We start from the raw sequence: 12,045 nt of genomic DNA, 5'->3' as shown, positions 1-12,045 counted from the left end.
GTTCCTCCGCCACTCTTGATAACCGTTTCAGACGCTGGGCGGAACCAAGGTGTGAACGGGGATTTTCCACAGAAGAAAGCTAGAGCACTTTATTGGCATGGTTTGGCTTGAAAGATGGCCATACAGCATGAGTACCATGACATTTTATCATTAAAGTGACTTATTATATTTGTAAGTCAGTGTTTTCACATGAAGGGCTAGTCATATTATTATTTTGGGCGTGGACAGGTAGACAAAAGAAGGCGCCTAGTTGAAACTTGGGCACCAAGCCAAGAAAAGCATAAAAGTTGATATTTTGGGGCCAAAACTTGAAGTACGAGCCAAGGAAAGCATAAAGTTGATATTTTGGACAAAGTCCAACTATTTTGGGCAAAAGGAGAAAAGCAAAAAGGGGTTGGCTCTCTCTCTTTTTGCCATGCACATCCTTTTGGAGGCTTCTCTCTGCTGGCCGACTACAGTTCACTCTCTCTCTTCTCTCTTGCACTGGCCTATAGTATATCTGGGACTGTTTCACCTCGCTGACTTGCTCCATGACTTCTACTTGGCTGGTCAAGTGCTTCCAGGCCTCCCATAGTGCTGGTCGACTTCTTCCAGGGTAGCCACATGACTGGTCGCTTTCTCCCGGAGCTTGACAAGGCTGGTCCAATCTTTTTTGGGCTATTTTGGGACTGTTTTGGAATTGTTTTGGGCTAATTTGAGAGCTCTTCTAGTGCTGATTTTATGGCTCTATTTTGGGACTGATTTGGCACAAAATTTGAGGCTATTTTTGGCTCCGTATCGGCCTGTTTTATGGATAGTTTATGAGCTGATTATGGGACTCTTTTGAGATACTTTATCAAATGAAATTTGGTGCTGTGTTTGTATCTTGGCACGAGATAGTTTACGTGTGCAAGATTTGTGCTAAGGCTTTGTGGAAAATCCGATGTTGTGTGCACCCGCACCTTGGTATCTTGTAAAAGCTTCTCTATCTTGTAAAAGCTTCTCTATCTATAAAGAAGTTCCTACGGGAAACCAGCCATTCTGGCTCAGTGCAGTTTTATTGTATTGTTTATAGTTCTTCCGCTGTGTTATCATGCTCTATGTTTGGTATTTGAAGTATTGGTCTATTATTATTGTCGTACCGGGTTCTCACTATTTGTGATACATAGAGTATGTGAAGCATGCCAGCTTGATAATACGCAAGCTAAGTATGCTTTCTCGTATGAAAAGCACGTCAATGTAAGACTATTCGATGTTATACATTCTGATATATAAAGAGATCGATGAAGATTGCAACAATTACAAGTTACAAGTACTGTGTTACATTCATTGATATTGATACTAAGAAAGTGTGGATTTACTTCATGAAAGAAAAAATTAAGGTATTTTCTCACTTTCAGAGATTTAAAACCTTGATTGAGAAAGAGAAAGCTATACAGATCAAATGACTAAAAGATCAAATGGTCAAGAAGAATACATCTCCAGAGAGTTTAATGGTTTCTTGAGAAAAAAAAACAAGTACACTCCGTAATAGAATGGTGTTAAAGAAAGAAAAAACAAACACATTGCAAAAGTTGATCGTTCCTTGATGTCTAAAAAGAATATGCCATATTTTTTTTGGGTCATAACAACTACTCTTTATAAGTTTGGATTAAAGCAACAACTCTTTACATTATAAACAAGACCCTTAATGCTCATGGCATGATACTTGAACATAAGTTTACAAGCATACTTGAAAGTATTTAAATGTAGAACCAAATTGGATACAAAGACAGTGAAATACATCTTCATTAGTTATGCTTTAGAGTAGAAAGATTATAGATGATGTAACCCTACCACTCATGAGATGCGAGTAAGTAGAGATGTCTTTGATGAGATGAGTAGCTGGTACGCACCAGTGATGAAGGCAAGTGAAGTTGTCATGGAAAGATGTCATGGATGAAGAGATGACAGCATTGAATATAAATACGACATGCCTTTACTTAAGAAAAAGAAGACAATTTACTGTAAGTAGATGTGCAAGGTCAAGCATAATTGAAATAGGTTTAAGTCAAGACTAGAGTATATGCTAACTATGAGAAGACGTTTAGACTACTTGTGAGAATTACAAATGTGAGAGCTATCATTGCTAGAACTGGAGTGATAAATTGGTCTTTACATTAGATAGATGTAAAGAATGTGTTCTTGCATAGTGATTTGTAAGGAGAAATTTAAACGATATAGCCACTAGGTTATGAGAGCAATGAACATTTTGTATACACGTTATGCAAAGCTTTCTCTGACTTGAAGCAAGCTCTCTACGAGCATGATCAAACAAGATCATGAAGTATCTTGTTACCATTGGATTTCCAATAGAAGCGGAAATATAAGATTTAGGTGAGTTGTGGTATTTTCTTGGTATAGAGGTGATGAGATCTCGTGATAGAATTTTGTTGTTGCAGAGGCACCATAGCTTGGACATGTTGTCTAGCCATGGTATGACAGGCTGTAAGCCTATTTTTCAGTGCCGTTGAAATAGAACACTAAGCTCTCCGTAGATGCAGGTGAGCTTCTGAAAGAACTCACTATGTATAGACGCATAATGGATAGCTTGATCTACATGACCATTACTAAGCTACATTTGAGCTGTAATGTTAAACTTACAAGTCAATTTATGTAAGTCCCCCAAAAGCCACTTAGATGTGACTACACAGATTCTCAAATGAATTCTCAAATTCTTAGATACACAAAGTCCATTGTTGATTATGGAATTTTCTATGAGACTAACCAAGAGATACAATTACATGTGCATACAAATGTTGTGATTGGACGGGTATTGTCCCAGATAAGAGATTATCCAACGGCTTTATGTTTTCTTTTGGGAGTGTTGCTATGAGTTAGAGCAGTAAGAAACAATCGATAGTTGCTTTGTTGAGTATAAAGATAGAGTACAACGATGCTTCTATGACAACTTGTGAGGTTACTTGGTTTCAAGAGCTACTTGGTGGTATGAGTGTGCCCCTGGATAAAAAGGCCATTGTTATTTATTGTGACAACATGAGTAGCATACAACTAGCTTATAGGTGGCTAGTAATCTAATCTATAATGCTAGAACAAAGCACATTGAGGTGTAATATCATTTTGTGAGAAAGAAGGTTCTTGTCACTCGTGTGTGTGTTTGCTTATCGTCTCCCCTACATTCTTCTCATTGACTTCAATGCCCTGAAGACACCCTTCACAATATGGTATCCCCCCATAAGGAACCCAATGGAATCATGTGAAACAATTGGAGAGGGAGTCTTCCCTCACCTGTGCGCCCTTAGCAACCAAAATCGTCCGCCATGGACATGCCTTGATATCATCCTAAGTTCTCCTTATACCAAAAGAGAGATTTTCTATTTATCAGATGCGATATAGGGCATATTCTATGCAGCAGCATAAACTGGTGCTTCATTTAAAACAGCAGTTACAAATTCAATTTGGTGCACGTGTAGCCTTCTCGCCTGAAACAAATTGTATCAGATGCTGAAGGCAAAGACTCTATAACGAAGGGGAGAGCCAGCAATTGGCCAGTCATTCCAGTGTCAGTTCATTGATCACATTCCCAGTCCCTGCTGTCTATCACGCATAAAAGAAGGCAGGCAGACAACATGACCTGGTGAAGCATGTCTCTAGGAACGCCCACATTTTGAGTCCCTGGTGACCCACCAACAAGTTCAAAGCCAGATAAGCTTACGATGGTGCTGCATCCAGAATTGAAGATAAGATAGCGCCCATGGTTAAGACATCGTTCTCATTGTTATTATCACTCGCAGTTTCGACTCCCGATTCCAAAACGGCAGCATCAAGAGTTAGCTTCCGCTTGGCAATGCTATAAATGTCCTCATCAACAGTTCCCTTTGTGACAAGCCTGCAAAGAGGACAACCCAATCAGATGCAAACACCACAAACAAAAGAAAACTGCAGAGGAGCATTAAAAAGTACCTGTAAACGGTAACAGGCTTTGTTTGTCCAATACGGTGACAGCGATCTTCGGCCTGCCGATCCATCTGTGGATTGAAGTCCATGTCATGTATTATCACTGTGTCTGCCCCTGTGAGGTTCAGACCCTGGCCTCCAGCTCTTGTGGATAGTAAACAAGCAAAGATGTCCAGATCATTGTTGTAGTTGTCAATGATGTTTTGTCGCTCCGCCACTTGAGTACTGCAGCACATTAATATTTGGTTTTTAGCAACTTGTCCTTGCAAACGCAGCCTGACTCTAAAATGGATCACTCTTTAGGTTCCAATTCAGTACATATGATAAACAAGAACTCAAAAAAAGCAGTGTCCTGATTATCCTTATGATTTCCTTTACACCCTCCCCCCTTGCCACCTTCCCTTTGCGCTTTCCTCCAGGCTCACCTTGGGTTCTCCTTCTGCCCTGCTACTCCTCCCATTTGCAACCAGTTCTTTTTACCCTTTCCTCCTGTCACCCTTCTTGCGGAAAAAATGCCTTTTCCACAAATTTTTCACAAAACTTGGTGCGTTCAGGCTGGACACATGTTGTACAGGTGCGTACAATCTCTGTCCATACATGTTAAACAGCTGCACGGTTGCCTGTATAGTGCCTGTACGACCATACGTCCGGACGTCTGTACAAGTGTCATACATGCGAAGGTGTCAGAATGGCTATTGAGAACGGCGCTGGGGCTTGTTTTGAACTAGTTTAGACATGGGGAACTATTTTAATTGGGGTGAGAATTATCGGGCCAAATATGGTAACAAGTTGCTTCTTTTTTTTCCAAGAAAAGTTCATTATTCATAAAAGACAAAGAATGTCCACAAAAAGTGTACTACAGGACTGCTCCCAAATAAAGGAGTAACCTTCCGAGGGCGGTAGCTATCCCAAATCCTGTCACAGTATTGTGAGAGGAAATCAGAGAGTATGTGCCAACCCAAGCCGGCCGAGTACTGGAGGGATGCCAGGGCAACAAGTCGGGTCCCTCCAATACCACTCTCTTGAATCCCACTGGAAGCCAGACAGGGGGTGTTTCTCCCATAGCCAAAGTCTCAAGTCAGGTCATCATCCACCTTCACAACGAGAGGGTCGATGTGCCAACGGCAGTTGTGGAAGCCTACTATCCTCACCCGCTCGAGGTCTGAGGGTAGCCCTCTATAAGAGGGAAGCATGGACCCATGGGTTGACCTTGGTCTCCCACCATGAAGGCCAGGGGGGAGAATCCATGCCGAAGATTGCTAGGTGGACATTGTCTTGGGAGAAGGAAGCAACCCACACAAAATCAAGGGCGGGTCCATGGGTGTGCACCACTCAGATGGAATGGTGGAGTCAATGTCAAGGCCCGGGCAGATCCTACCCCTAAGGCTGGCAAGCCTCTCCTGCTGTATTGGGAAGGGAAGAGCACAAAAGAAAGCCAAGAGTCCACTGTCTATGCAAGGCCCAAGCAGATGCGAGCCCAAGCCAAGTGGGGCTGGGCTCCAAGAGGGTGACCTGAGGGAAGCAGTGTGTTCCACATAAGAGGCAGCCCTCCTCATTACAACCAGGGTGAAGGCCTCCCAAGCTCAAAAGAGGCAGGCCGCAAACTTATCCTCAAATGATATAGTAAGATTGCGGACCAAAGCTGCCAAGAAGATCCATCTCGTGCCAAGAGGCCACACGCCGCCACGGGAAGGGGTTTGGAAGATACCGGCAAGAATAAAATCCTTCAACTGTTCTTCTCCTTCCTGAAGACCGCAGACAATCAACTTACCCATAAGGGCTCATCACTGCTGAGCCACAAAAAACTTATAGATAAGCCTCTGGACCTGGCCGATGTGAACGAGCAGGAGAAAGCCCAGCCGGGGAAGCAATGCAACACATAGCAGCCAACAAATATAGAAAAGACTAGCCCTCGCTTGGTTATGGAGTGTTAAAGACCATGATGTTGGTATTAACCATGAGATCTCTCTCGTCACAAAACCATTGCAATGCATTCAGGTGTCTCTGTAGTCCCTCCATAGAATCTAAGATTAGGACTATGTCATCCCAGATAAGCAGAATAGGCACAACTGCCTTGGCCAGCCGTGAGCCACTCCCCCCAAATCCTTCCATGAAGGATGAGATCTCATCTATATACAGCCTGAATAGAGCAATAGAGAGAGGGCAGCCCTGTTTGACCCCAAAGGTGCTACTGATGCCCTTTGAGAACCTTCCTGGTGCCCAGACCTTGCCAGTGACAATCTCATGAAAAGCCATCAACACCCATATCATACCTGATAGAAAAGGAAATCGTCACTGCCATGTGGCAGTGCAACGTGTCACCTGCAATGTCCGACTCTGCCTGTCGGTTGCTATCTAATGTCTGGATGTGCCCTGCATACTTGTAGGTGTGTCACATTCTCCCCTAGTTGCATCGCAGTTGTCCTCCTCTTGATAAGCTCTCAACAACAAGGAAGACTAAACTGATCCTCATCAAACCAGACTACCTGCTGGATTGGGTAGCCCTTGAATTTGAGGAGATATTACAGCTACTTTCGAGACGAGAATCCCGCTTGTATTGGTGCAAAACAACCAGCTCCAGTACTAAGACCTCTTGTAATGGTCATCCTCGTCTGGCAAAGCGCTCAACTCTGGCCCATTATTACACTCTACAAGGTTGCTCGAATGAAACAGTGGATGCATCCTTCAATGGCTTGATAACTCCAGCTTGAAGACTATATCACTGAACTTCTTGATAATCTTGAATTAGCCTTTCTTCAAAGCTAGTTTGGAAGCAACTTTCTCAAACTGTTTGAGCCTCTCCTTCATGATATTCAAATAAACCCTATCTCCTTTGAAGTTGCTATCCCAACGATGTTTGTCAGCCTCACTGACTTGCTTTGCCAGCACCTTCCATGTCTATTCCCAAACTTCTCCCAATAGCTGGTCCAACTCCTGAACCACCTGGTCTACACCATAGTTCCTCTGGAAATTTCAAGAGCTCCAATCATCATGTTAATAACCGGACGACCATAGACCACCTCAAAGGGAGTCTTCTTGGTCGATGCTGGATCCATTCCCTAGAGGAATGAATGATTACAACTATGAGCACTCACGCCTTTATATAGGCTTCTTGAACCATAGATGAGCTGGCCGACTGCTGTCGGACCAGCCGACTGGGCACCCTTTTCCATAAACACTAGTCGGCGCATCAAGCCTCTGAATCCTCTTCTTCTGGTACAGCCGCCTTGCCTCTCTGGTACAGCCGACAACTCTGTATGCAGCCGACAGCACCATCCAACAGCCAACAGCATCCCGTGCCTTCCATGCCCTTGCTCCAAGTCCAAACTAGTCACTTCTGTATCTTGTGCTCCAAGTCCTAGCTCTAATGGTCATTTTCTGGCTGCCTCTTCTGGATTAGCCCTGAGAATGTACATGAGCATGTCATGCACATGATAGGGGAGGGGGGGGAATAGATGGTGTCAGTTTCGTAGATATAATGTCCAGCAGCCATCTTGGCCCGATGCTCTTCAAGGGTCAGGCAAGTCACTGAGGCTCCCCCACTTGCCTTGTTCTTATCATCCTTGAACTTGGATTGACTACCCTTGTCTTTCTACCAGCTCTATCTACTTGGTAGGACCTATAAAGGAGCTTGTGATCTACCCGCTCTATCTCCTTGGTAAAACCTATAAAGGAGCTCATGCAGCTAACTGATGTAAGCCAAAAAAATCTATGATAGAGCTCTTGGTAGGGTCATGCAGCTCTCTCACTTCTGTGTGGCTGCATCAAAGCCACTTGGTGTTGAGGCAACTCAAGCAAGTGCATACCCTTTTGTTCTCTATAGTGCATCACCCGCAACGGGACTGACATAACCTTCGAGCGGTCTACTGTCTGAGCAATGGAAAAACTAATGTGTGAATTTTCTCTCATGAAAAAACATATTTTCTCCAAGAATATACATAAGATGCATATATATGTTGAATTTACAGTGCATTTTTCTCAATCAAAACACTAAAAAAGTGGTCTTGAGGGGGTGTTCTTCCAACATAAGTACCCTTGGGATGTATTTTCTCCAACTAAAACACCCATGAGGAGGGTATTTTCACCAATGAAAATACCCTTTGGATTTCTTCAAACGGTATTGTCTCCAGCGAAAATACCCTTTGGGTTTTCCCCACCAAAAATACCCTTTGGGTTTCTTCAAAGGGTAATGGAAAAGCATTTTCTCCATCAAAAATTACCTTAGGGATATTTTCTCCAGAAAAAATACCCTTTGGAGTCCTTGAGTGGGTATTTTTCCACCAAAAATACCCTTTGAGGTCCTTGAGAAGGTAATGGGGGGGATAATTTCTCAAACAAAAATACCCTTTGGAATCCCTTAGTGTGTATTTTCCCTAGCGAAAATATCCTTGGATGACTTCATGGATGCAACTTGCAGAGGGTGAGGGTGATCGGATTTCATGCACGAGTGGCACATTGACTCCCCTCCGGCCACGGGGGCCAAGGAGAGACTCCAGCGTTTATGGATTTGGGAGAGCCGGCCCCTCACGCGCATCCAGTGGACCCCAGGGAGTGGACTTGGCATGATCTTGCAGACAAGGATGAGAGACCCCGGGTATCCCGTTCTTCGCATACGCCGCACGGCTAGGCCAAAGATCCACATGCCCGAGGTTGAGGGCACCCCAGCTACAATAGGACACTGGTAGTCTCAAGGCCTCTCACTGCTTTCTCTCATATTTTCGGAATAGGCTCTAGGACAGTCTTTGGCCTCGGAAGATCACCCTCTTTTTGTGGTGGCGGTGGGCACGTGGTTGGCCATCAGCGGTAGACCAACAGCTTGTCTCAGGTGTGGCCACCCCCAGGAGTCTGGGTGACATTGTCTTTGGGATTGCTCAAAGGCTCAACATGTTTGGCAGCGGATTCTCCGCATCTTCACAATAGACAAGATCTCTACCCGTATCATTTCATGGAGCACTGTCGTTTAACCTCTAAAATGTTTCGAAGTGAAACATTTCAAAAAGACCTAGTAACCTCTTAGCTAGTGACGTTTCAAAACAAAAAAACAAAAAAAAAACTCTTGGCTAGCAACTTGAGTGCCAATGGGCCCTCTCCTCCTCCCTCCTCCTCCTCTTCCTCTCCTTCCTTGCCCTCTTCTTCTCATCTTCCCCTCTTCTTCCCGAATCTCCTTCCCCCCTTCTTCCCCTTCCTCTCCTTTTTCCCTTTTTCTTAGTCTTCGTCTTCTCTTCCTCCTCTTCTTCTTTTCTTTTCACCTCTTCTTCTCCATCTCTTTTTCTTTCTAATCCCAATTCGCAATGTTCTTCATCTCCTTAATCCCATAATAACAAATCTCAAATTCAACAATGCCTCACCACAACAAAAATGATAATACTTGGAATGTTTGAGATGACACCATATTCTAGTGGTTTCTAAAAGAGATATATATATATATCTATATATCTCTACACACACACACACACACACACACACACACACACACACACACATTTTATTTGATTATGCTTATGAGCAAGTTACCTTAAAAAAGGTTTCTTTGATACCCTAAAGGGTTGATACGTGATTATTTAACCCAAAACTAGGTTATCCTCTACCGATTAAAAATGTCTCCTCCTAGTTGGGAGCACCCCACGTATCGGGCCAATGTGAATACCTAACCTCCAGGCTTACCTATTTCCTATCTTGGGTCGATGCTCTGTTCACCTACCTCCCATTTCTGGGTGATTCTCTGCTCACCGATTATAGCCTGATTATTCTCTTGGAGTATATTGTGCTACCTCTTCATCAAAGCCTGCACAGCTCCAAATCTGGTATCCACCGCCCTACAATGCAAGGCTAGACACATGCATGCATGCTGATTTCGCTGAACTGTAATCTCCCGGTGGCAACCAATCTTTGGAAGCTTACTACTTATGGAGCAATCCACCAGTACGAGCACATGCTTGGACTCGTCCGACGTTGGTCTATTAAGCACAGGAGTGGGATGCCCCTACTCGGGCTGTCTACTGCATTCATGACACCTTGGTCCATCAAGCACAGGAGTGGGATGCCCCTACTCGGGCTGTCTACTGCATTCATGACACCTTGGTCCATTAAGCACAGGAGTGGGATGCCCCTACTCGGGCTGTCTACTGCATGTTTGACACCATCTAGCCGATACAGATCTTCTACAAACATGGCCCAAGTAGAGTGCACACTCTACTAGTACAATTTGCTTATTGTTGGCATCCTATGTTGGTGATTCTGCAGATAAGTTGGTATTTAAACAGATGCTTACAATATAAACACTATAGTTATCATGGGTGTTGTGCTTAAAATAGGTATGCTGTAATAGTCCCATTTCCTGATCTTAGAAGCATGCTATGCTACACTCTATTTGAAACCTTGCTACTGGTTTTTGGCCTTTGGTTACTCAGGTGGTGTAAATTTCTGTGATTGTATGTACCAGTTGGAACTCTTGGCTATCAACATGGCTCAGGCAAAGTGACCCTCTACTAGTACTTTTCTCCTGCTTGTTGGAAAGCATGTTGTTTGGATCTTTGTTACTTATTGATTAATGATGAATTTCTCAGTACCATGAAATTTAGGCTCCTCTGTCTTCTATGAATAGTGTTAGGATTGGGGATGTAGATGCTAGCAACTTAGTACCGGTATTAAGGGTTTCTCTGACTCTGACTCTTGCATTGTGCCTTTTCCGCTACTACTGATGTTCTGACATTGATGAGAACATCCTGCTGCGTATACTTGGCATATTCAATGCCTGTGTATGCATTTGCTTTATTTTCACTGATTTGTCTTCTAGGGACAAATCCATGCTGCATTGGATGTAAACTTGCCCTTTATTCTATTAACAAGCATCTTGGTGACCAATGTATATATGACAGGCATTAAAGAGATAGGATGCCAATCCAATATTGCTTCACAAAGCTATTTTTTGGGCAAGTCCCACATTCTAGCAGTGATTTACCATAAGTAAAGTTAGTGATTTCAAAATATTCCAAAATATTTGAAATAACTCCACAATCAAGCCATCCCAACCTGGAGACTTCCATTTGCCTAGACCTTTATAGCATCATCAAATTCTTCATTTGTGAAGGGCTTTTCCATATTGTTAGCCTCTTGCTGTGTCATGACAGGCATAACCTATTTGTAAGAAAAGTTCTCACGCATCAAGAGCCTCCCTCAAAAGTGGGAGAGGGGCAATAAAAATGCGACAAAAGTATTCATGGCAAGCATCCACATGCTGAGTTTTCGTGCATGTCCAAGTATGCAAGCCTTTGAAAAAAGATTTTGATGAGCAGCCTTTATCAAGAAATGGCTTCTGTCTCGCCCTAGTTTGCCATTTATTAAGCTTACATTCATCATTATGGCGAAGACAATTTTCAGCTTGTGTTAACAGCTGTTGTTTATCATTATTCAGCTCTTTAAACTGGCTGATTTCAGTGTACTCTTGCACTACTTGTCTATTTGTCTTCTATTCTCTCCCATGGTCCTATACCATAGCTTGCATTCGTTGTACAAAGCTGAACCAAGCAATATCTATATCCTCTTGCATGTGCATGACAAGGGGATGATCAGCTATACGTACCAAATCAGTGAAATGAGCATGTGACAAATAACTGTTGTTAATCATAAGTAGCCTTTATGAGGTAATGGATAGTCATTGTCAACCATGCCAAAGTATAGACCAAGCCATACCGGCGAATGATCAGAGAGGCGCAATGTGTGATCAGTCCACATTTTACATGTGTATGCATCATGCTGAGCAACATTTGAATGTGGCATGAGGTGTGTCCACAAATCACATGCATCTAAGGAAGTCTCTCTCTCTCTCTCTCTCTCTCTCTCTCTCTCTCTCTCTCTTTCTCACACACACACACACACACACACATTATACAGTTTTTTGAAAACTGCAGTTTTTTTAACTCTCTCTCTCTCTCTCCACCCATCTGCACGCCTCTGCCCACCTCTGTGCACACCTCTGCAGGCTGCCTCGCTGCCCTGTGCGCAGGCCACCTCGTTGCTCTGCTCTGCCTGCCACTGTAGGCTGCCTCGCTGCCCTGTGTGCAGGTCACCGGCCCTATATTATACAGTTTTTTGAAAACTGCAGTTTTT

General features: G+C 43.4%; 1 protein-coding gene across 2 annotated transcripts in view; it reads right to left on the bottom strand.

Annotated features, from left to right (window-relative positions):
- Nucleotides 1–3,335: 3,335 nt before the first annotated feature.
- The window catches only part of LOC147604501 (protein CHROMATIN REMODELING 19-like), a 127,505-nt gene continuing 118,795 nt past the window's right edge, over nucleotides 3,336–12,045 (bottom strand). Inside the window, exons 11-12 of one of the 2 annotated variants that reach the window (XM_086794961.1) lie at nucleotides 3,943–4,161; nucleotides 3,336–3,868 (exon numbers count right to left, since the gene is read on the bottom strand). In XM_086794961.1, the coding sequence (XP_086651087.1) occupies nucleotides 3,691–3,868; nucleotides 3,943–4,161 (397 nt within the window). In that variant the 3' untranslated portion in view covers nucleotides 3,336–3,690. The remainder of the gene's footprint in view (nucleotides 3,869–3,942; nucleotides 4,162–12,045) is intronic. The other variant, XM_086794962.1, reaches the window with a different exon arrangement.

This window comes from Cibotium barometz, chromosome 61, assembly GCF_041138505.1.
Source record: "Cibotium barometz isolate CiBa-2024 chromosome 61, ASM4113850v1, whole genome shotgun sequence".
NCBI classification, from domain to species: Eukaryota; Viridiplantae; Streptophyta; class Polypodiopsida; order Cyatheales; family Cibotiaceae; genus Cibotium; species Cibotium barometz.
Note: the sequence above shows the minus strand (reverse complement) of the source record. Positions and strands in the feature narration are given on the sequence as shown.